Source organism: Esox lucius, chromosome 2 (assembly GCF_011004845.1).
Source record: "Esox lucius isolate fEsoLuc1 chromosome 2, fEsoLuc1.pri, whole genome shotgun sequence".
Lineage (NCBI taxonomy): Eukaryota > Metazoa > Chordata > Actinopteri > Esociformes > Esocidae > Esox > Esox lucius.
In genome coordinates, this window is record NC_047570.1 from 7,543,399 (window position 1) to 7,568,057 (window position 24,659).

Consider the following 24,659-nt stretch of genomic DNA (forward strand, 5'->3'; position numbering starts at 1 on the left):
CTGGGTGTGTTTGTGGTAAACAGGCCAGTTCGAGGAGATCTGTCCATCCCTCTCTCCATTTTCCCCTCAGTCACACACTCGTTCTTTCTCTCTCACTTAATGAAGAAAAGAGGTTTGTTTGTGGGTGTTGGATAGCTGCATTAACCCATGGTTATGCAGTGGGTAGCCATTTCCTCTCCCACCTTTAACCAAATTTTCCCTCCCCTTAACCCTGTCAGTCCTCTCTTTGACCCCTGGCTTCACTTGCTCCCGGTAGCCTTCAATAATGACCCAAAAGTAAACTCCTGAAACCACATCACTATCTTCCTTAGCTCAGGTCAAATTGTGTATATCACATGCATCGTAAGCAGGTGTGGACTGACAGTGAAATGCTTATTTACAGTTCTTGATCCTCAACAAAGTGGTGGTAAAAATGTTGAGACCGAAAAGAATAACACAAGGACTGTAATGAATATTGATTAATACGTCACACTCACCTGCTTACATCTATATTCTGGTGGTACTGTCTCGATGTCGATGTGATGGAGTACAATGTTGTTGAGGTTTGTTTACAGGCAGGGTTGAGGTGAAATACGGGGGTGGGGCTTCCTGGTAAAAGCCACCTCACTCTGTGATGTCTTAGCCCAGTGGAGCAGGAGATGGGACTGCAGGGAGTAATGCTAGTGAGTCTGGTGCAGATGTGTGTGTGTGCGCTAAAGAGCTATTTTCTACCCATGCTGTAATCCCTAAATTATGAATATCAACTTTATGATACAGTGTGTGGCAGTCACGACATGGGTGTGCGTGCGCTGGTCTTTCTGTTTGTTTGTGTGTGTTTAAACTGCTTGTGTGTTTGCACTATAGCACTCGAGGAGAGTGTTCCCTGAGTAAGCACTCAAACATGCGTTGGTGTGTTTTCGGTGTGTTTTAATGTTGGTGTGTTTGTTTGACATGTGCGTGCGACCCGTTTTCTCCATCTCTGAACGTGGAGTGCCTTTCAAGTTGTAGTGTCAAAAATGGGGGGTTTCTTTGAAGAGTTGCGGAGACGTTGGTGGGCTACTTGGGTACATGAGGCAAACATGGGAAGAGTCGGGCCTGTCAGGCCATCCTACCTGATCCACCCTGACCTTGTCACGCACGCTTCCTTGACGCAATAGACACAGGACCTCATATTATGGGATGTATCAGCGACGGGCTCAGTTCCATGCGACGGGCTCAATGCAATTTATTTTCAATTCTTCTCAATGAGGAACATTGGAATTTGAGTTCTGAAGTGACTGGAATTGAAATGCATTGACAGGAATTGACCCAGGGAGTTACTTGCATCGTTGCTAAGACACTGTACTGTTCAGCAAGCATGTGAAATCAGTTGCCACGGAGGCGTATTTCTCCTCGCCGCGGTCCTAATGTCATTACACAGTGGGAACTGTGACGCTATTTCCTGATCAGATGCTCTGACTGTTGACTTGGATGCGAAGAGACATTGAAAGAATGGGTAGGAGGTGTGCTTGACTATAGTGTTTGCTGTGCGCCTTAATGACGCCAATACATTTCATGGCGTTCCCATCGAATGACATGGGACAGCATGTGAAACCGCAGCCACCCACCTTGTGTAGGAGCAGAACATGTCTGGGTGATGTTGTGACAAAAAAAAAAACACAGGCAGGGAGAAAATGAGACAGGGAGACCAGTACGATCAACCATCTAGCATCCTCTAACCAACTGTCTGATAATCCGCCACGCTGATTTGAATGTAGACTCGTGCTCATACATTTAGAGTGCCTGGTGTTTAATGCACTGAATGTGCTGTTGGGTGCAGAGGAGTGGAAGCCTACTCTGCCACTGTGGCCTTGGTAACAGACAGCCTCCCACCGACAGTCACGAGGAGGACTGGGCGTTCTGCACTGTCACGGAAACCAACGTCACTGTCAGTCTGAGGGGGGCGCTGATAGACCACGGGAGGGAGGTGCGATTGGGTGGAGTCTGTCTGTCCGTCGGTCATTGTGTCTGTTTTTCTGCCTGTCTTTGTCTGCTCTGGTTTGCTGACTGTATCTCTCTAATGAGGAGGAAATGAAACTGTTACCGTGTATTTCCCACCCACTGCTATCCGCGTGGCTGTCCTCGCGGTGAACCCACCTGCCAGTGAGGCTTGCTGTGCCTTCACCAAGTTGGCATCGGGCTTTAGCGAGTATTGGTTTCTTGCCAGTTGCCAGATACAGAGTTTATCCTCTTAGGTTATTAAGTTCATCCACAGTGCAGACGGAATGAAAATGATCACTCGGCCACTCTCAAACGCGGATGAAAAGAAAACGCTTGGCACCTAGACGAGGACAGTGTGTAGCTAACCCTGCAATGTTTTGGGCTGTTGAGATAGCGGGTGCACTTTGTCAAAACCTGTGCCACCTGTAGAGCAACCCTCCCCAGCAGATCGCTGACCCTCCTTTGCTGCAGGGTGGAAGAATGGCAGCCAGATGCTGAGTCATGGCAGGAAATGGGGGAGGGAGGGAAGCAAATAGAGGGAATCCCTTCAGGGAGTCCCTTCCTTTCCCCTCCATTCCACCGAACCTGTCAACACCCAGCACAGTCGCACGGGGACACAAACACAAGCCCTTACAGCCATCTGATTGGGGACATCCATTAAAATCCTGTTTACTCACCCTTCCCCATAACCATAACACCTAAACCTAACCCCTAAAACCTAAAACAAACACACTGTAATAATGTTCATCCATGCACTTACCTCTCCTCCAGGTTTGTTGTTGATAGTGGCCTATCCCTAATCCCTGTTCCTCAAGGGGAGTTATACTCACAAACACACACAGACATTTCTTCCGCTATTTTATTGTCTCTTAATATGAGACCTACAACTTCTATAAAGCGTTACTATGTGACCCGTGACCACTGGCACGGATCCGTACCTTACTAACTGCTTTTCATTCCTTTTGTAGGCTTGCTATCTGCAAGCCATGTACTGTCAGTCTGTGAACATAGCACAGCTTCACAAGTATCAGAAATCACAAGTTTTATGCTGACTCCCAGAGCTGTTCAGGTGTTACTTGAGGGCCTGATACTACAGTCGGGAATTGTTCTGCTCTTTGTAGCAGTCATATTGACAGCCCACTTCCAGAATGAGGACCTCCCTGAAACACAACTTCCACTGAAATACTTCTACATACAACGACCACTCTGAACAATACACACGCGCGTGCTTACACAACCTATGGCATCACCATGATAAGGTGAAGCACTGTGATCTTGGGTATGGATCTCTTTTAATCACCTTGAAAACAGACACGCACACACAAGGAGAAGGTCCTGGTTTTTACAATGATTTATGACTTCAGCATGTCGAAATCCACTTGCCATAAACCCTGCAGCATGCCAAGTGCCCACTGCATCTACCGTATATCATATGCAAATCCGAGCATACACACAAAACTCAAAGATGAAAGGCAGTCTGTGTGTGCCTGTGTATCTGTGTGTGCCTGTGTATCTGTGTGTGCCTGTGTGTGTGTGCGTGCCTGTGTATCTGTGTGTGCCTGTGTATCTGTGTGTGCCTGTTTATCTGTGTGTGCCTGTGTATCTGTGTGTGTCTGTGTTCCTGTGTGTGCCTGTGTATCTGTGTGCCTGTGTATCTGTGTGTGCCTGTGTATCTGTGTGTGCCTGTTTATCTGTGTGTGCCTGTGTATCTGTGTGTGCCTGTGTATCTGTGTGTGCCTGTTTATCTGTGTGTGCCTGTGTATCTGTGTGTGTCTGTGTTCCTGTGTGTGCCTGTGTATCTGTGTGTGCCTGTGTATCTGTGTGTGCCTGTGTATCTGTGTGTGTCTGTGTATCTGTGTGTGCCTGTGTATCTGTGTGTGTCTGTGTATCTGTGTGTGCCTGTGTATCTGTGTGTGTCTGTGTTCCTGTGTGTCTGTGTGTGTCTGTGTTCCTGTGTGTCTGTGTGTGTCTGTGTTCCTGTGTGTCTGTGTGTGTCTGTGTGTCTGAGTTTGCCTGTGTGTCTGTGTGTGCCTGTGTATTTGTGTGCCTGTGTATCTGTGTGCCTGTGTGTGCCTGTGTATTTGTGTGCCTGTGTATCTGTGTGCCTGTGTATCTGTGTGTGCCTGTGTATCTGTGTGCCTGTGTTCCTGTGTTCCTGTGTGTCTGTGTGTCTGAGTGTGCGTGTGTGTCTGAGTGTGCGTGTGTGTCTGAGTGTGCGTGTGTGTCTGAGTGTGCGTGTGTGCCTGTGTGTGCGTGTGTGTGTGTTTTAGGGCTGTGGTTGGGCACACACAAGCGGCAGTGGCTTAGTTTTGCCATATTCCTCTGCGGTTGACCCCCATTCCTTATCGCCAGGAAAGAGTCTTGAGGAGATCTTTACTAACCACCAGCAGCTGTGACAGAGAACAGATGAAAAGACAGGGTCAGGAATTAGGATGTACTGTATGATAACAAACGCACATTTTCCCATTCACCCATTTCCCTACTAGCTACAGTATCAGTCAAAGGTGTGGACACACCTACTCATTCAAGGGTGTTTTCCACATTGCAGAATAATAGTGAAGACATCGAAACTATGGAATAACACATATGGAATCATGTAGTAACCAAAAAAAGTGTCTAACAAAAAAATTAATTTATATTTTAGATTATTATTTTAGATTAAGTAGCCATCCGTAGGCTTGATGACAGCTTTGCAAATTCTTAACACTCTTTAAATCCACTTTAGATTAGATTAAGATTAGATTCAACTTTATTGTCATTGTACAGTACAAAATGCAGTCAGCATTTAACCAGAAGTGCAGCTAGAGGAGGGCAGAAAATGTACAAGTATTAAGTATATGTATATTACCAGTGGAATGTGTTGATGTGCAATAAGGCAAATAGAGGAGGGCAGAACATTTACAAGTATTAGGTATATGTATATTGCCAGTGGAATGTGTAGATGAGCAATACTAAATGTGCAGTATGTCAAATAGAGGAGGGCAAACATTTTACATGTATTAGGTATAGTGTATGTTACAAGTGGGATAATAGTTGTTCATGTAGAAATGGCAATTTCCAAATGGCATTCAAGATGTGCAAATGGGGTAAATGAAAGAGTGATGTATTAAGGTAACATGTGTCCCTGTGATCCAGAGATAGCAGCGATGAGGTCCCGATGTAGACGTGTGTGTAACAACTGTAAAAATGCAATGACAATGGCAATTCTAAATGTACAAAGAGGCAAATTGAATGAGTTTAATGGCAATTTCCAAATGACATTCAAGATGTGCAAACGGGGTAAATGAAGGAGTGATGTATTAAGGTAGCATGTGCAACTGAAATGCAGGAATAGCAGCATTGAGGTTCCTGAGGTAGACACATACTTTTAACAACTGAAAACTCCCATTATCAGGCATAGCAAGGCAGTGTCAGAGTAGTACAAGGGAGTAGTGCAACAAGGGCCCTGAGAGGTGGGGGGTGTATGGTAAATGATGGTTCAAAGTTTTCTCTGGGTCACAGAGTTCAGCAGGGTTACAGTAGATGGGAAGGAACTGTTCCTGAGCCTGCTGGTGTGGGACCAAAAGATACCTGTACTCCCTGCCTGATGGTATGAGGGCAAAGAGTTTGTGGCATTTGGGTGAAGGGTCCCTGATGATCCCGCATGCCCTGCGCACTCTGCTTCCGCTGGAGGTCTGCGATGGCAGGAAGTTGGGCACCAGTTTTCACCACCGGTTTTCACCACCCGTTGCAGGGGCTTCCGGTTGGCTATGGAGCAGCAGCTAAACCACACTGTGGCGCAGTTTGTCAGAATGCTCTCGATTGTGCAGTGGTAAAAGTTATTGGTGGACAGGCCGGTTTTCTTCAGCGTCCTCCAAAAATACAGGTGCTGCTGTGCCTTTTTGACCAGGGCTGAGGTGTTGAGGGTCCAGGAGAGGTCCTCGGAGATGTGGACACCCAGGAATTTGAAGCTGGACACACTCCACCTCAGTACCATCAATGAGGACTGGGGCAAGGCTGTACCCTTTAGACTTCCTGTAATACACAATTAAATCCTTGGTTTTCTTTGCACTGAGGGCCAGGTTGTTGTCAGAGCACCATGCCGCCAGGCGCTAATCAGGCCTACCACAGTGGTGTCGTCTGCGAACTTGACAATGGTGTTGGAACTGTGTACAGGAACGCAGTCGTGGGTGAAGCTGGAGTACAGGAGAGGGCTCAGTACACAGCCTTGTGGAACACCAATGGTCAGGATCAGGGTGAAGGAGGTGAGGTAGTTTAATCTGACAGACTGGGGTCTGTTGGTTGGGACGTCCAATGTCCAGTTCCAGGTTATGGAGTTTGTTGACCAGCCTAGAGGGGACGACTGCCCAGCACATGCTCTGACACCATTAGGACCAGCAGCCTTTCGTGCATTCACCCTGCTCAGTGCAGACGACACTACTGCGTTGGATAATCTCAGGTGCGGGGGACGTCTGGGTGGAGTTTAATGGCTGGCTCTTTGTTGTCCCTATCAAAGCGAGCGTAGAACCTGTTTAACTCATCAGTGAAGGCGATGTTGCTGGTTGCAGGGGTAGGGTTTTTTGGCCAGTAGTCAGAGTTCTGAGGTTTTGTGGAACTGTTCCTCGATCCACAGTTTGTGGTCATTTTTAGCCGTCTTAATGCCCCTTTTCAGGTTGGCCCTGGATAAGCTGTAGGCCTCTGCATCGCCGGATCTGAAAGCAGCATCACGAGTCTTTAGCAGTTGTCAGACCTCTCTGTTCATCCACGGCACCTGGTTAGGGAAGGTCTTTATTAGTTTATGGGTGGTGACATTGTTGGTGCAGATGTTGATGTACGGAGGAAGCATGTGCTTCATTGTCTGTATGGGAGTCAAGGACTACTTCACTTCATGAGGTAGTCCAAATTAATGCTTTTCCATCAGTCATGAAGGGGTTCCCACATATGGTGCAAACTTGTTGGCTGCTTTTCCTTAACTTTGGGTTGAGGTCAGGTGATTGTGGAGGCCAGGTCATCTGATGCAGCACAATTAAACTCTGTGAAGCATTTATTTGGGCTGCAATCTGAGATGCAGTAATTTGCCGATTTCTGAGGCTGGTAACTGTAATGAAATTACTTTCTGCAGCTGAGGTAATTCTGGGTCTTCTTTTCCATCATAGCAAGTTTCATCAGACTCTTAATGGTTTTTGTGAGTCCACTTGAAGAAACCTTTTTGAAATGTTCCAGATTGATTGAACTCAATGTGGAAAATAGTATAACTAAAGAAATAGCCTTGAACGAGTAGGTGTGTCCAAACTCTTGACCGGTATTTTACATAACACAGTGCCTGCCGATAACTTCATGTAAGTTGAGTCCTATAGCTATTTACTTAGATCTCTGTATTAAGGAGTGGTCAGGTTTGGCTGGAGCGGGTGGTTGTTAACTATTAGCATCACAATGTGTATTTGAAAAGCTGCCTCGAAGTGATGACTTAGCTTATTTCGCTGTTGTCGTTCCAATCTCCAAGGTAAATCCTCACTGTGGTGACTCAGACTTTCTTCTTTTGACAAACCAGGAAAGGAGTCAAGTCATGTCCTTCTACTGGGAGAGATGGTCAGAGATATACAGAAAAATGCCTTTATAAGCCTATTTGTGGAAGTCCTCACAAGTACAAATTATACATTTACAAATACTACGAATATCCAAATCAGGAAAGACAAATTATTCATTTTTTGCATGAATCATTCTAAGTAGAACTCCAAAAATATGAAAGTCATGTAAACAGAATATAAATAAATGGAAAGGGGCCAATATTCAGCGTCAGTGTTTACAGTTCTCACACAACAACAGAATAGACTGTTTGTACGTGTGTGTGTGTGTGGGTGAATATATGCACAAATAGGGATCTAGTTTAGGGTTAAGGTTATGGGTTAAAAAAAATATAATTGAAATACATTTAGGTTGCAAAAATGTAAAAACGATAGGAAAACTTGTGTGTGTTCACGGATAGTATTTGTGAGTGTGTGCATGTCAAGTTTGCAAGGATGGGTTGAAGTGTGTTTTGAATGTGAATGTGAAGAAGGGCCAGGGGCCAGAGTTATGATGCTCCTGAACCGTTTGAACAGCCCACAGCTCAGGTGGCTGAGGTCCACGATGATCTTTGTGACCATTCCTGCAGCACCATATGGAGTGAAGGTAAAGCAAAGGAGAGCGATAGACGGAAGTAAGAGCGACAGACTGAATTGTGTGAGTAGCTTCGAGGTGGCAGCGGCCTAACCGGCTATATGGCTGAGGGAACTGGGAGAAAACTAATGCCAGCGGAAGATGACTGATCGCTCCGTTCCTGCCCTTCATTCCCCACGTTACGGCCTCCTCCGTTACGCCTGCCCTCTCCCTCCCTTTCTCTCCCGCTCAGTCACTGTCCCTCATACCGACCCAGTGCTCCCACCCGCAGCTTGCTCCCCCCGCTCTCACCCCGACTTCCCTGGCCTCCTTCCAATTTCCCCCTCCCACTTTTGGTCCTGTCAGGGTTTCTTAGCCACGGCGCTGGTGACTGAATGGCATGAGAAAAATCAATATGTGTCTGCTCTCGGTGGGTTCACTGTGGGAGGGTTAGGGTTGCAGGGGGGGGGGGGGGGGGGGTAGAGTCCCGGAGGCTAACAGATTCATGTTAAATACAGGCTGGCTAGCCTGAGGCTCAGTCAGGAGCCGATGGACATGACAACCATCGGTCGATAAACCAACTTACTGGATAGGAGTTTGTCGCTGGTGTGTGGAACTTTTCGACAGAGATTAGCCTACAGTCCAACTAGAACCATGGAGTCTAGATGGTGAAACAGAAGGAACTGTGATGACATGGAGTTTCTGATGAGGGTTTTAGGGTCAACCAAATGACAATAACCATTCAAATAGCGGAAAACAAAAGTGGCGGCTAGGTCTGTTTGGAACAGGGTGGGGAAACAGTAGAAAAGCTGTTTTTCTATTGTTTTTAAGGTACATTATTATCCAGAGAAGAGCGAGTGAGAGGCAGTTGTAGTGGATCTCTTGCAGATGTTGTTAGCGGAGAGAGAGGAAGTGAATTAGAGCAAACAGGAAGAGAATATAATACAAGGTGTAAACACACACCCACACAGCCATGGTGATTTCTCTCCCCATCAGTCCGGTCATTAGAATGTGTGAAGAGATTCCTCTCAACGCTTGTGCTAAATGTGTCTCTGTATATCTCTCTGTCTATCTCCTTCCACTCTTTCTTTCTGATCCGCCCTCTCTCAATTTTCCATGTCAAGGTGCTTTATTGGCATGACATTAGACACAATTTCAAAGCATGGTCCCTTCCCATTTGTGTGTGTTTGGTGGGGCTGGGGGCGGGCGAGGGTTGAGGGTAACTGCTGTGTAGGGGGAGGGGAGTTTGCCCTGGGCTGGATTAATGAATGGTTGCTGGGTAGAACTGGGGGCATGAGGCAAGAATGTTTTAATTATGAATGGATCTTCACTCCGTTTCTTGACAGTGTGTGTTCATTTAGACTGGGGTGGGTGAGTTGGCGGATCTGGCATTTGTGTGTCAATGTGTGTTGCATAGTAGTAATCTCTGATTTGACTCTAGCCTTTAACGTGAAGGAGAGTCCATGAGGCTAATTGCTTTGCCAGCCTGGTCAACAGTAAATCCTGTCCTCGTTGTGTCAGCAATAAACATTCTTGGTTTGGTTAATCTCTTGGGAACATTTGTCAAAAACAACTGTCACAAATGAGCAGGTGCTTTTGTCCCTCACTTGTTTTACATTGTCCCCTTCTAGCTAGGTTGTCAATGTGTGGGCTATATGAAGCCCATGTCTGTCTCTAGTTCTGTATTCATTACCTTACCAAGGCTAGGCCAAGGTCACTGGATCCCCAGATCACCTGCGTGTTGTGGGGTGATGTAACGATGGGGCCCAAGACAAACTCAGACAGGATCCTGCCGTCTCCCACCTCCGGTCATTCTAAGGAAAACAAAATGTCAAGTAAATGAGCTACGAGATAAAAGGGCCTAGTTTGATAATATTACAAAGTTGAGGGAGCTTGCATACTTATCTGATGTGGACAGGGGTATATTAGTTGGGGTAAACACACCTCCTTCTCAACTTCTCCCTTGGTGCATGTGTAGGGACAAGGGGTATAGTCCCTGCCCCCCGAGGGAGGGATATAAAGGTGTGTGGTTTGCCTTGTGCCCTGTGAATACAGCCCAGTCCCAGATTAACCCCTTTAGCGGCTGGATCTAGGACATAATGGGTCAATCTTGTCAGTTGTAAAGCCTTTGTGTTGCATCCTGAAATCTTGGATCAGCTTTAGCTTTTAGCTTTGAACGTACAGGCCCAGCTTTAGGCTAGTGGACGTGTTTCCACCAGTATTTTCCCCCAGGTTTTTCTGTGTCAGGAGTGTGGAAAAAAGCAGGGACCAGGAAGAGGCTGGATGTAACCCTCACTATCGCCCCCTGTTGATCTTCCATGGTTTTCCCCTCTTAAAGACAGTTTGAATGACCTGATCAAATCTCGGCATCAAAAATGCTAAGAGCTCACCCTGAAGCTGAACGTTATCTGACTGAAGAGAATGAATTAAGCTGCTTAAGATACCATGACTCCAGATGCTTCACATCCTCCCTACCCAATAACAGTCACTGGAGTACATTACTCCTTCATGAGAGGCTCCCTGAGGCGGTCTCTAGCCTTTAAAGTCAGCAGTTGTTGATCGTCAGCGTTGCTCGACTCTCCTTCTTTAGAAACAAGAGCAGTGGCTTTCTCAAACTCAGAGGTCAGCTTTTCCAATGGTGCTTTTCAGCTGAAAAAAGCCTGATGTTTATTAGAGTACTAGGTCACACACACACACATGAAGACCTCTGAAAAGGCTGTCTTTAATAACATTATTTGGACTAGGCAGAAGTGCTTATATTACCTCCTGGTTGCTGCTATTTCTGTAGTAAATATTTCACAGACCTGTGGTTTATCTGAAGGTCTGTCCATCTGTGGGGTGGTCTGTATACTGATGCTGTGTCTTTATTTGAGCCAGTTAACTACAGGTAGGAAAACAATCCGACATTTAAGGTGTTAAATGTTCTTTGATCCTGTTCTGTATTATCAGTGTAGTTGAGGTCTGTGCAGATTCAACAGATCCACGTGACTCGTTGGTCAGGGGTACTACACATTAAAGTGAATGAATGTTTTCCCTCATCTGGTTTGTGTCGTGATCTCTTCCAGGTGCCACCAGAGACATAGGATCAGCGCTGACTCGGATGTGTATGCGGCATCGTAGCATTGAGGCCAAACTGCGCCATTTCACAAAGTAAGTTAAAGCCATTAGTCCAAAAGTGAGGATTGTCCCCATGAACTGTCAGTCAGTGCTCTGCGTGAGCCAACACTAATAGTCCCTGGTCCCTGGCTGACCTTTGTAAGATTTGGATGAGTTTTGACAAATTGTGAACCAGTGTTTTTGTTCAGAGGCTACAAAAGCACAGGAATGAGAATGGCCTATCCAGCCATAGTCTATCCAGACTCTATTCAAGCTAGGAGAGTAAATTCATGTGTCATCTCCCACTGAGTAAGGTCTCAGTCATGGGTTTCCCTTACAAGCCATCCCAGTGTTTTGGATTGTGTCCGTGATAAATGAAAACAGCTCATCAGAATGCTATGTCTGATTTAGACACGCAATCTCTTCAGAAACGGTTAATCTGTCTAAACAACACCACGACTGGAACGTTCTCTTCCCGAAAGTGATGATGCAGATACAGAATGAGACGGTGGGGGCAATAACAGAACTCCCCCATTCTCTCTCCCTTTCTCCCTTGAAATCCCAAGCACCTCATTATAGGACATCTGTAGGCCATTCGCTCAGACACTTAGGCTAAATGAATGGAACCAGCTCGCTCTGCTGTAGACCAAAGTAAACCACAAAGAAAGGAATATTTTTTTCAAGGGTGTTTTTTCCTCCTGTTTTAGAACAATTATGACTTTCCCAAATCAGAGGCTATTACAATGGTGATCATGGTAGTGGTGTCTGGGAAATGATGATGTGGGAAGAGAACCGTCATGATGTTGATGATGTGTCTTTTCTGGTGTGTTTACATTCCTGACCAAGCATTTTTTGAGAAACTAACATTTCCACACCAAAAACAGCTTGTCTCCTCACCCATTTACGCTATGGCGTGCTATAATCAAGGTTGAAGACCACACCGTCACCACGGCGCGAGCGCTCCACTGGCAGACCCGGAGCCGCAAGCTTATCCGGTAGTAAAAATGGGGTGTGCAGATGTGCCACACAACAAAAATAGTGTCGTCTGGGACGACAAAACCAAAGGAGGAAAATAGCTTTCACATACCAAAGACCTTAGATGGTGGATATTCTGTTTTCCATGATTCATACAGTAAGAAGATTTTTGAGAATGAATCATTGCACAGATTAACTTTGTCCGTGGGTTCTTTACACAGTGGACCAGGGTTTAATATTTCTTTTTCTAAAGTAAAAAATTATGAATCTTCCACTTGTACGATTTTGGATCCATCCCGCTGTGCCTATCTCCTCACTTTCTCCCCGACTTTCTCACCTTTTTGCCAGTGCCCTGATGGAGAGCTTGATCAACCCTCTCCAGGACAGGATTGAGGATTGGAAGAAGAATGCCAATCAGCTGGACAAGGATCATGCCAAAGGTCTATATCAATCATCACAAATATAATATTGGAATGTATTTACATACAAGGTGCCCCAAAACACTTTAAATAATAATGGGGCGGGGTCTGACCTCATACACCGTAAATGTGTGGCGTACACCTGGCTGACACACTGAAACGAGTTTTGTGTGATTTAAGTTGGAATGACAAGTCAGTTTGACTGACACCCTGTCTCCTCCTCTTCCAGAGTACAAGAGGTCTCGTCACGAGATCAAAAAGAAGTCCTCAGACACCATGAAACTACAGAAAAAGGCCCGGAAAGGTAGGCTCCTCCTTTCTCTCTGACAACTGGCATGGTTCAACAACCCTGAATTGCACTCCTAGTTATCCAGCACAATAAATTCCTAGTTTGTGAGCATTTGTTTTTGAGGGCGCCTCTGTAACAATACACCCTGTTGTAAGATTTGTTTTATATTTCAGACTAGTTTTGCCAAAACGATAGAAGTATAAACCCCTACAACTATGTAGTTATTTATTATATTAAAGTTAATATGTTTATTAGTTTAAATGTCAAGGTCACATTTTCAAGGTGAGATCCTTTACCAATGTCTTCTGAAGGTATCAACAGGTTTTCTCAAGCTGTGTTTCTCAAGGCTATGTATGCAACTTTTGGACATTTACAATTTGGACAAAAAAGATCCCTGAAGCAGTTAGAGTACGTCTTTAAAAGGGCTCAAATCACTGAACAGAGGAAGAGAGTTCAACAAATCCGCAGTGAGGAGGAAGAAAGACTTTGCTAAATAGAGCAATGCTACCCTCTCGTGGTCAAGCTGAGAATGACAGGTCCTTCCTTATTCGTCAATCAGTGTGCTATCTTCACCCAGTGGCCAATAATCACTGTTGCCTATTTAAGGCTATATCTACACAGTTACCAGGCAGATTTAAGAACTCAAAGCTGATATGTTTATGTCATAACCGGTTGAAAATGTGTCTTTGGGTTGCTTTACCAGGTTAAGTAGGTTTAGATAGTGCACACCTTGGCCGTGAACTAAGCTGTGATGGCCTCCTTGTACTAACCCTAACACTGAGCTCAACTATTTCTGCTCTCTCTATCTCTCGTCCCATCTCTGTCAACCCCTGACCTCCTCTATGTCACCCAAATCCTCCTATTGTCCTATCTTTTTCTTCCCTTCATTTATCCTTTTTTTACTTTCCTCCTCCTCCCTCTCTTTTTGTTCTCCTCTCTTCCCTGTTTCTCTCTTTCTCTTTGATTTCCCTTCTGTAGAAATCCAAGGTAAGTAGGTTGTTCGCAGCCCTGCTCCGCTACTGCATGATCTTCACATGATTGCGTAGACAGGCTTTAACCACACCAATAATTCATGAGTTAGTAAGAAGATAAATTAATTACTGAAATATATTTCACCTGATTCACTCTTCTTCGGCTAGTTAGGCCTATTAGCCGTGACCGTCAGATGTCTCTCTCATCCTGAGGTGTCTGGAATGTTTGTCCCAGGGGTCCTCCAGGCTCCAGCATGCCTTGTGCTTCATAAGCTCTTTCTGCTCACAGCACTGGTCGCTGGGCAATTCCACAGCAACAGGGAATTGCCTGTTGTGATACCGAGACTCTGATTGGCCGCTGTGATTCATCTCAAAGTAACCCCAACAAGAAACGTTAACAAAACATGCCATTCTTTGTAAACATTGAAAGTCGGTTAACAGCGGCAGTTTCTGTTCGTACCAACTTGCCGTTCGTTATGTAACTGTACATCTGCACCTCCTTAGGGAAATAATCTTTCAGTCGTTACCCTGTTACTGTTGAGTTGCCCTGCAGTTTACTGAGGTTCCTTGTCCTGTCATGTCTGTCCCTGCTTACTGCCTGCTGCATGAATTAACACTACCAAACATTTTGATATCCAACTTAGAACCTTATTTGGTTTAACTCCCATGAAGTGTCAATATGCATTTCTGTTTAGCTCATCTAGATACAAGTCTAGTGTTTCTAGATCACTCTGTCAAGTGTGTCCCTGGCTTGTGGGACTGAGTGCAGACGCTCCGAAGCTTCCAAAGCCTTACATCTCTAATCTTCTCATTCTCTCCTCCTGCTCCTCTCTCCCGCGCCTCACGCTTTTGGATTTCCCCCCTAATCTCTGTCACCCCGCCACCCCCGCTCTCCCTTGGGGTACCTCAGGCCGAGGGGACCTGCAGCCCCAGCTGGACAGTGCCATGCAGGACGTCAATGACATGTACCTGCTGATGGAGGAGACAGAGAAGCAGGCGGTGCGCCGGGCTCTGGTGGAGGAGAGGGGGCGCTTCTGCAGCTTCATTGGTTTCCTGCAGCCTGTGGTGGTGAGAGGGGGGTGGGGGTGGGGTGGGGGGCAGACGGACGGACGAAACAGGAGCACCTGGTAGGGGAGACCAGCTATGCGAGGTCTTTTAGGTGAAAATCAGCTGATAGCTGAAAATCTGTTGACATTGCCCTCTGGTGTTGAATTGAAGCTATGCAGTGTCCGTCATTCACCTCAGTCAGTGCTATGGGTGCAAGGCTGAGCGACTGAACATGTCTGTTGTGTTTTTACTAGAATGGAGAGATTGCCATGCTGGGAGAGATCACTCACCTCCAGGCCATTATTGATGATCTCACTGTACTGACCACCGACCCCCACAAACTGCCCCCTGCCAGTGAGCAGGTACTGCCACTTAGAAGACATCTGCGTGATAACAATCTAGTATTAATAGATTGAACATTGCATTGTCAAATCGCCGAATATGTGCTGTCCGCTGCATTAATGTCCATTTGTGTGTTGTTCGACTGGTGATGCCTGAGCGTGCAGCTCGCCAGCTCATTGATTAAAACCTTCTGATGTTGAGGATGCTGTACCCACCTGCATCTTCAAGACTGTTACCCAGTCATGAGCATAGCCTTTACTGTATATGGTTTCTGCTGGTTCATCATCCTCTGTCTCTCTCTCCTCTCAGGTGATTAAGGACCTGAAGGGTTCAGACTACAGCTGGTCCTACCAGACTCCTCCCTCCTCCCCCAGCAGCTCTGGCTCCAGGAAGAGCAGCATGTGCAGGTACGGACCCCAGGGACACACCGCTCACACGGAACAGGATCACTAGACATCAGTATTGACATGGATTCATTTCGATCTGATTTCCGACAGATTCAGAAATGCTAAAGTGTGTTAGTTAGAGATGTGGTTCAGATAAATTCACTTTCTTACAAAAAGAGGTGCCTCTGCTTTCTAGCAGCATGTTTGTCTATTGGTCGGTTCTGTTCTACCAGTCCATTTGTCTGTTGTCATGTTGTATTGTGTCGTTTGTCCTCACAGATCTATGCTAACAAGTTCAATTGTATTATAGCATCACACGCCATGCAACGCTAGAGCACTACATCATTTTAATGTTGTGCCTATTTGATAGCAAACAGCGCAAATAACATGTTACAGTTATTACTTTGAGGCAAACAAAGTAATTGAAATTGTAGGGAACAGAATTCACATGTTATAATACACATGTGATAAAGTCAGACGGTGTACTCTGTTCTTAAAAGGCATCTCAGTCTCAGACTAATCACAGCAGTACGCTGAAGTAGTGCCACGGTCTAACCACATGTCTGTTACTGTCTGTCTGGGGGCGGGGGGGCATGTCTTAGGGCATGCCTGCTCCGGTTCCCTGTGACTTGTCTTAACTAGCCAATCCATGCTTGATTCTCACAGTCTCAACTTGTCTCTTCCACACCCCCTCCTCCTCTCCCCTCCCTATCTCTGACCTATCTTTGACCTCTGGCCTCATCGCCCTTTCCTGTCTCTGACCTGTCTTTGACCTCTGAACCCCCCCCCCCCCCCCCACTCGTAACATTTCCGTCACCATCCCTGCACGTGTCTGTTTCCGCCAATCGCTTCTCGCTACATTGACCCTCTGTGTCTTCGGCCTGTTTTCCAATTCCTCTGTTCTTTTGGTTCCTCTGTGTCTGCACCGCCTCTTCCTGTCGGTTTGGTCTCTCTCTGTGCCTCCTGTCTGATTGGGGTCCCCAATGTTACTCTACACACTGTGGCTCTCTTCTTTTAACTCCAATTTGGAAATGTCGTGTAACTTCTGCTGGCCAAATAATCTCTCCTTCTCCCTCATACGAGCTGTCCCTCACCTCCATTACTGCTCTGTCCCCTGCTTCCCTGCACCCACCCTCATCTGGTTTCATCTGCCTCCACCCATCTCTCCCCTAAACCACACCTTCTCAACTTCCTGCTTTCCTAAATGTGGTTATATGATGTCCCACGTCGCCCATACCCTTAACCACACCCCCCTCACCGTCGCCTCCTACCTGCTTCCCCCTCCCCTCCCCCCCCACAGCAGTGTGAACAGCGCCAACAGTAGTGCCTCTCGCTCCTCCGGAGGCTCTCAAACTCACTCACCCAGTTCATCCTATCGCTACCGCAGCCTGGCCCAGCCGCCACCGGGGGGGGCCCATCGCCTCAGCAGCGTCTCCTCCCACGACTCAGGCTTCATATCACAGGACGCCAACGTCTACTCCAAGCCACCTTCGCCCATGCCCTCTGACATCACCAGCCAGGTAGCTTGAATCTCCTTTGCTACTTTGATGTTGTTCAACTCTCCCAGCTGACATGACACCCCTTGGTCTTCCCTTCTTTGGACCGTCCATCTGCAGAAGTCATCGAGTTCAGCTTCCTCCGAGGCTTCTGAGACATGCCAGTCAGTGAGCGAGTGCAACTCTCCCACAACGGTAAATACAACAGCAAATGCACCTATCTGGTCTTTGGCAACTTTTGTTTCTGATATTACATTTCTTTCAGTCATTCACATCCTTTAACCGACTTAAAATATATACATAATACGTGTGAATGCTGTGATATTAATATTTGGCCCGAGAAAATAGCAATAAATGAGGAAACATTGTAAAATCAACAGGAATTCAGAAAACATTTGATCAGTTTAAGGCAATTAAATGTTTCCACATTACGTGATTTTTGAATGTGATCAAGGTTTTAAATTATTGATAATTACTCAGTTCTAGGGAGTTTGCATTGCAACAACAACTTTTGGTACTAGTATTTCGGGCAGACGACCATCGCTCTGATAGAAATGGGCGTGCGGCTGACAATAGGGGTGTCTGCATTACATCCATGCTAGTTACCGTAGACTGTTCATTATGTTATCGTGTTCATCAGTCCAGCTCTGTCATTGCTCATATCTTTTCTTTTAGCTCTTCTCTTCTGCTACTCACAGTTTGGGGATGTGTGTGCGTGTGTGCGTGTGTGCGTGTTTACATGTTTTACTATACTATACCAAAAATCCCCACAACTGTAAAACAAGGAAAATGTAACCTTCAGGAGAAATGTTTGTCTCTGAGAAGAAAAGATATATTCATATATATTTAGGTTTGGGGAAAAACGTTTAAGGTTAGGGTTAGAATGAAGTTTGGGGTTACGGTTGTGGTTAGACTTTGGGTTTGGGGAATTTTGAATTGGAATGCTTGGGGCCCCGACATGGATAGTAAAACATAAATGTGTGTTTGATGGTGTATGTGTGTAAGCTTCTGTGACCCAGAGGTCACATCGCAAAGGCACCGCCCACAAGCCTTTGCGGATGATGGACGCTCTGACGATCACGATCTTGTCTCTCCGTTCCGCAGTTTGGCTCGTCCTTCGCTACCTTCCGCCCTGCTCTCTCTCACACTGGCTCCACCAGGCCTCTCTCTGTCATATTTCCTGCGTCCCCACCCTATAACTGCTCCCCAGGATCCAACACTTCCTCTCCCACATCAAAGGTTCCTTGCTGGAAGGTTTGTTTTCATCTGCACACTTTTTAAGTTTCACTTCTTTTTTTTCCTTCAGTTTTGTGTTTTAATTTGCACTTCTCTATTGAATGCTTGGTTAGCAGGTTTTTCTTTTAATTTCATCATCTGCTTAACTCATCCATTACTTCATTACTTTGCTCCCTAACCCATGAACCTTTTCTGGGGCCAATGGCCATCAGTCTCAACCCCTCACCCCGGTTTCAAATCTCCCTTGTGGTGATTTGCTAAACTGAACAGGCCATGTGTGGCATCCATTTCACATTTCAGAAGGCTTCAAGCCAAAACCCTCACTCATTTGGCCCAATACCAAACACCCCCACACACAAAATAAGGAACCCCCCCCGACACGGTCCCCCCAACTCTGCAACCCAGATGAAGGGCGTCAAACTGCTGGATAGTGGACGGGTCTCTTCACTCTGGTTCTTTTCCCAGCATTTTAATTACTTTACCCACTTCTTCAGGATTGGTCCAAGACCGGTCCATATGAGCAGCCATTGGCTGCCACACTTCAGCGGAGGAAGGAGCCCCTGGATAGGCTGAGGGAGAGTGAGGTGTCCCCGAGCGCCCAGGGATACACTGGTGCTCACCCGGATGACGGCCAGAGGACCCGGATGACGCCCGCCACCATCGCTGCTAAGGTAACAGAAAATATCCAGATTTAACTAGTTTTGGCAGGCACATGCTAGAAGACAACCTGGATTTGACCCTGGTGGTTATAGTCTTGTTATTGCGCTTGCTTGGTGGTGTTCTATGATAATTGTTTGCAAGGGCTCTTCTGATTGACTGAAGTGATTTTCTTGAAAGTGTGAAACATCAAGAAACTATTTATCATTGATTGCAATTTGGACTCGGGAAACCTTTGAACGTTCAATTTAACAATCTGAATCTTGTGTTTACAGTTTAACAAGCGTGTTTTGAGCCATTGCTTTGTCTCCACTGAGTTGCTAGTCATCCTTTGTCCACTACATCTTTGGGAGGTGTGTCAAGGGCACGGTGAGTGTGTTGATCGTGTGTGTTCTCCCAGCATGGTGAAGAGGTTTCTCCAGCAGCCAGTGACCTGGCCATGGTGTTGACCCGTGGGCTCAGCATGGAGCAACAGAAGAGCCACAGGGACTCACTGCAGTACTCCAGCGGCTACAGCACCCAGACCACCACCCCGTCATGCTCAGAGGACACCATCCCTTCTCAAGGTAGCACAGTAACAAGTAGACTCCGGAAGAGCAATATGGTTCAGACAGAGCTCACATTTATGGAGGTGCATTTGTGTCTTTTTGTTGACAGCTAAATCTTTTTTATTTTGAATCAAAAACAACTGTTCTGAAAGCAAAAACAAGGCTTCAAAGTAAAAATAAATGAATTGGCAATCAAATATTTTGTTACCGAGCGCAAACCTTATTTCCCAAAAATATTTTGAGAACAAAAAATTTACTTGAAACAAAGTTTAATTTCATGACAGTGTAATGTCTACCGTAATTTCCCATTTATAAACTGTGGCTTATACACAGATTTTGAAAACATTTTATACTTCAACATATCAATTTTGGTAGTGCCCAATGACAGATGCTTAATATTAATGCACCATGTATGTACGAGTAATAGTTGACCTTTTGGCAAAAGTGCCACCTATATTTGTTACTGTTATACCCGTCAAACTGTATTTCTTTGTAAGCGACAACTACTGTAAACCGCCATGCACAGAGGGGAAAAGTAGCATATTACCGGCCTGTGAAGTAATTCTTTTTGGAGTATTACCTCGGCAATATCCTCCAGATCAAGGGATTGCAATATGCAGTGGAAGGGTATGCTCACAATATACAGAAAAACAAAGGACGGGGACACAATAATTTAAACAAGCATACATATTTCAATCAAAGATTGAGAAACCCCATGGACTAAAATGTGGCACAGCCTTGTGGACCAGTCATACTCTTGCACTGCCAGGTAAGATCTGTTCATACAGCTATTATTGAACTCTTTTATTAATCAACATCATCTTAGCAAGAAAGTCACTTGTTCAAGTTAAGCCTACTAGTGCCCTGATGTAACAAGCTAATATTAGAGGTTGCTAGCTATCTAGCTAACGTAGTAGTAGCAGCAAGTAATTCATATGGTCACGTTAGCACAAATAACTATAAAGTCAGCGTTAGATAACATTGTTATCTAATGAATAATTATGTATAAATGTTGACTAAAGCATTTCACAACCCAAGAGAAGTCACTGTAAATAACTCTCCCCTCTAAAACCATTTGGGTATCTGCTGTCGGATTTACAGCAGGTGCTGTAACGAAGGCACACTGTTTCACCATTTTGAGCCTTAACAACAAAACCTTGACAGACCTTCTTCAAGTAGTGACCGGTTGCAAAGGTAGGATTGGACAAGGACCATTTGGGGAGGGGTTTTGCGAAAGGTCAATTCTCTGGGCAAATGCGGTTTATGGGTGCGGTTTAAACACACAAAGCTATAAAATGAATGGTAGATACACCGTACCATTTATACACGGTGCAGGTTTTAAACGAGGAATTACGGTAGTTGTGGCCATCCTACATTCATACTTTAAGAACAGATGACATCTTCATTATAGTGAAGGGACAACATTGTGTGTAAGAGACCGCTGCTGACAACTTTAATAACCTGTAGCAGACATCAACAACCTCCTGGGGAACATCATTATAATTTAACCCAGCTCAAACAAACTGGTGTGCACAGGTGATATTCAATATAATAATCTGCTGATGATATATCTTAACCTATCTCTCAACCTGATCAACAGTTGCTGTGCCATTCTTTCCTGCAATGAAACATCCCAATTAGTTAATATACGATTAAAAACAATGCACATACACCGATCAGCCATAACATTATGACCACTGACAGGTGAAGTGAATAACACTGATACACCGATCAGCCATAACATTATGACCACTGCCAGGTGAAGTGAATAACACTGATACACCGATCAGCCATAACATTATGACCACTGACAGGTGAAGTGAATAACACTGATACACCGATCAGCCATAACATAATGACCACTGACAGGTGAAGTGAATAACACTGATACACCGATCAGCCATAACATTATGACCACTGACAGGTGAAGTGAATAACACTGATACACCGATCAGCCATAACATTATGACCACTGACAGGTGAAGTGAATAACACTGATACACCGATCAGCCATAACATAATGACCACTGACAGGTGAAGTGAATAACACTGATACACCGATCAGCCATAACATTATGACCACTGACAGGTGAAGTGAATAACACTGATACACCCATCAGCCATAACATTATGACCACTGACAGGTGAAGTGAATAACACTGATACACCGATCAGCCATAACATTATGACCACTGACAGGTGAAGTGAATAACACTGATACACCGATCAGCCATAACATTATGACCACTGACAGGTGAAGTGAATAACACTGATACACCGATCAGCCATAACATTATGACCACTGACAGGTGAAGTGAATAACACTGATACACCGATCAGCCATAACATTATGACCACTGACAGGTGAAGTGAATAACACTGATACACCGATCAGCCATAACATTATGACCACTGACAGGTGAAGTGAATAACACTGATACACCCATCAGCCATAACATTATGACCACTGACAGGTGAAGTGAATAACACTGATACACCGATCAGCCATAACATTATGACCACTGACAGGTGAAGTGAATAACACTGATACACCGATCAGCCATAACATTATGACCACTGACAGGTGAAGTGAATAACACTGATACACCGATCAGCCATAACATAATGACCACTGACAGGTGAAGTGAATAACACTGATACACCCATCAGCCATAACATTATGACCACTGACAGGTGAAGTGAATAACACTGATACACCGATCAGCCATAACATTATGACCACTGACAGGTGAAGTGAATAACACTGATACACCGATCAGCCATAACATTATGACCACTGACAGGTGAAGTGAATAACACTGATACACCCATCAGCCATAACATTCTGACCACTGACAGGTGAAGTGAATAACACTGATACACCGATCAGCCATAACATGATGACCACTGACAGGTGAAGTGAATAACACTGATACACCCATCAGCCATAACATTATGACCATTGACAGGTGAAGTGAATAACACTGATACACCGATCAGCCATAACATTATGACCACTGACAGGTGAAGTGAATAACACTGATACACCGATCAGCCATAACATTATGACCACTGACAGGTGAAGTGAATAACACTGATACACCGATCAGCCATAACATTATGACCACTGACAGGTGAAGTGAATAACACTGATACACCGATCAGCCATAACATTATGACCACTGACAGGTGAAGTGAATAACACTGATACACCCATCAGCCATAACATTATGACCACTGACAGGTGAAGTGAATAACACTGATACACCGATCAGCCATAACATTATGACCACTGACAGGTGAAGTGAATAACACTGATACACCGATCAGCCATAACATTATGACCACTGACAGGTGAAGTGAATAACACTGATACACCGATCAGCCATAACATTATGACCACTGACAGGTGAAGTGAATAACACTGATACACCGATCAGCCATAACATAATGACCACTGACAGGTGAAGTGAATAACACTGATACACCGATCAGCCATAACATTATGACCACTGACAGGTGAAGTGAATAACACTGATACACCGATCAGCCATAACATTATGACCACTGACAGGTGAAGTGAATAACACTGATACACCGATCAGCCATAACATAATGACCACTGACAGGTGAAGTGAATAACACTGATACACCGATCAGCCATAACATTATGACCACTGACAGGTGAAGTGAATAACACTGATACACCCATCAGCCATAACATTATGACCACTGACAGGTGAAGTGAATAACACTGATACACCGATCAGCCATAACATTATGACCACTGACAGGTGAAGTGAATAACACTGATACACCGATCAGCCATAACATTATGACCACTGACAGGTGAAGTGAATAACACTGATACACCGATCAGCCATAACATTATGACCACTGACAGGTGAAGTGAATAACACTGATACACCCATCAGCCATAACATTATGACCACTGACAGGTGAAGTGAATAACACTGATACACCGATCAGCCATAACATAATGACCACTGACAGGTGAAGTGAATAACACTGATACACCGATCAGCCATAACATTATGACCACTGACAGGTGAAGTGAATAACACTGATACACCCATCAGCCATAACATTATGACCACTGACAGGTGAAGTGAATAACACTGATACACCGATCAGCCATAACATTATGACCACTGACAGGTGAACTGAATAACACTGATACACCGATCAGCCATAACATTATGACCACTGACAGGTGAAGTGAATAACACTGATACACCGATCAGCCATAACATTATGACCACTGACAGGTGAAGTGAATAACACTGATACACCGATCAGCCATAACATTATGACCACTGACAGGTGAAGTGAATAACACTGATACACCGATCAGCCATAACATTATGACCACTGACAGGTGAAGTGAATAACACTGATACACCCATCAGCCATAACATTATGACCACTGACAGGTGAAGTGAATAACACTGATACACCGATCAGCCATAACATTATGACCACTGACAGGTGAAGTGAATAACACTGATACACCGATCAGCCATAACATTATGACCACTGACAGGTGAAGTGAATAACACTGATACACCGATCAGCCATAACATTATGACCACTGACAGGTGAAGTGAATAACACTGATACACCCATCAGCCATAACATTATGACCACTGACAGGTGAAGTGAATAACACTGATACACCGATCAGCCATAACATTATGACCACTGACAGGTGAAGTGAATAACACTGATACACCGATCAGCCATAACATTATGACCACTGACAGGTGAAGTGAATAACACTGATACACCCATCAGCCATAACATTCTGACCACTGACAGGTGAAGTGAATAACACTGATACACCGATCAGCCATAACATGATGACCACTGACAGGTGAAGTGAATAACACTGATACACCCATCAGCCATAACATTATGACCATTGACAGGTGAAGTGAATAACACTGATACACCGATCAGCCATAACATTATGACCACTGACAGGTGAAGTGAATAACACTGATACACCGATCAGCCATAACATTATGACCACTGACAGGTGAAGTGAATAACACTGATACACCGATCAGCCATAACATTATGACCACTGACAGGTGAAGT

The 24,659-nt window shown here is 45.0% G+C and overlaps 1 protein-coding gene across 6 annotated transcripts in view; it reads left to right on the top strand.

Moving 5' to 3' along the window:
• Positions 1 to 24,659, top strand: part of mtss1lb (MTSS I-BAR domain containing 2b) — a 67,667-nt gene that overhangs the window by 38,571 nt on the left and 4,437 nt on the right. The window contains exons 4-15 of one of the 6 annotated variants that reach the window (XM_020055107.3): positions 11,142 to 11,226; positions 12,496 to 12,587; positions 12,796 to 12,870; positions 13,834 to 13,842; positions 14,737 to 14,894; positions 15,128 to 15,235; positions 15,525 to 15,622; positions 16,989 to 17,121; positions 17,218 to 17,292; positions 18,202 to 18,351; positions 18,828 to 19,004; positions 19,391 to 19,556. In XM_020055107.3, coding sequence (XP_019910666.2) covers positions 11,142 to 11,226; positions 12,496 to 12,587; positions 12,796 to 12,870; positions 13,834 to 13,842; positions 14,737 to 14,894; positions 15,128 to 15,235; positions 15,525 to 15,622; positions 16,989 to 17,121; positions 17,218 to 17,292; positions 18,202 to 18,351; positions 18,828 to 19,004; positions 19,391 to 19,556 — 1,326 coding nt within the window. Of the gene's footprint in view, positions 1 to 11,141; positions 11,227 to 12,495; positions 12,588 to 12,795; positions 12,871 to 13,833; positions 13,843 to 14,736; positions 14,895 to 15,127; positions 15,236 to 15,524; positions 15,623 to 16,901; positions 17,122 to 17,217; positions 17,293 to 18,201; positions 18,352 to 18,827; positions 19,005 to 19,390; positions 19,557 to 24,659 lie in introns of all 6 variants that reach the window. The other 5 variants (XM_020055101.3, XM_020055110.3, XM_020055104.3 and 2 more) reach the window with 5 other exon arrangements.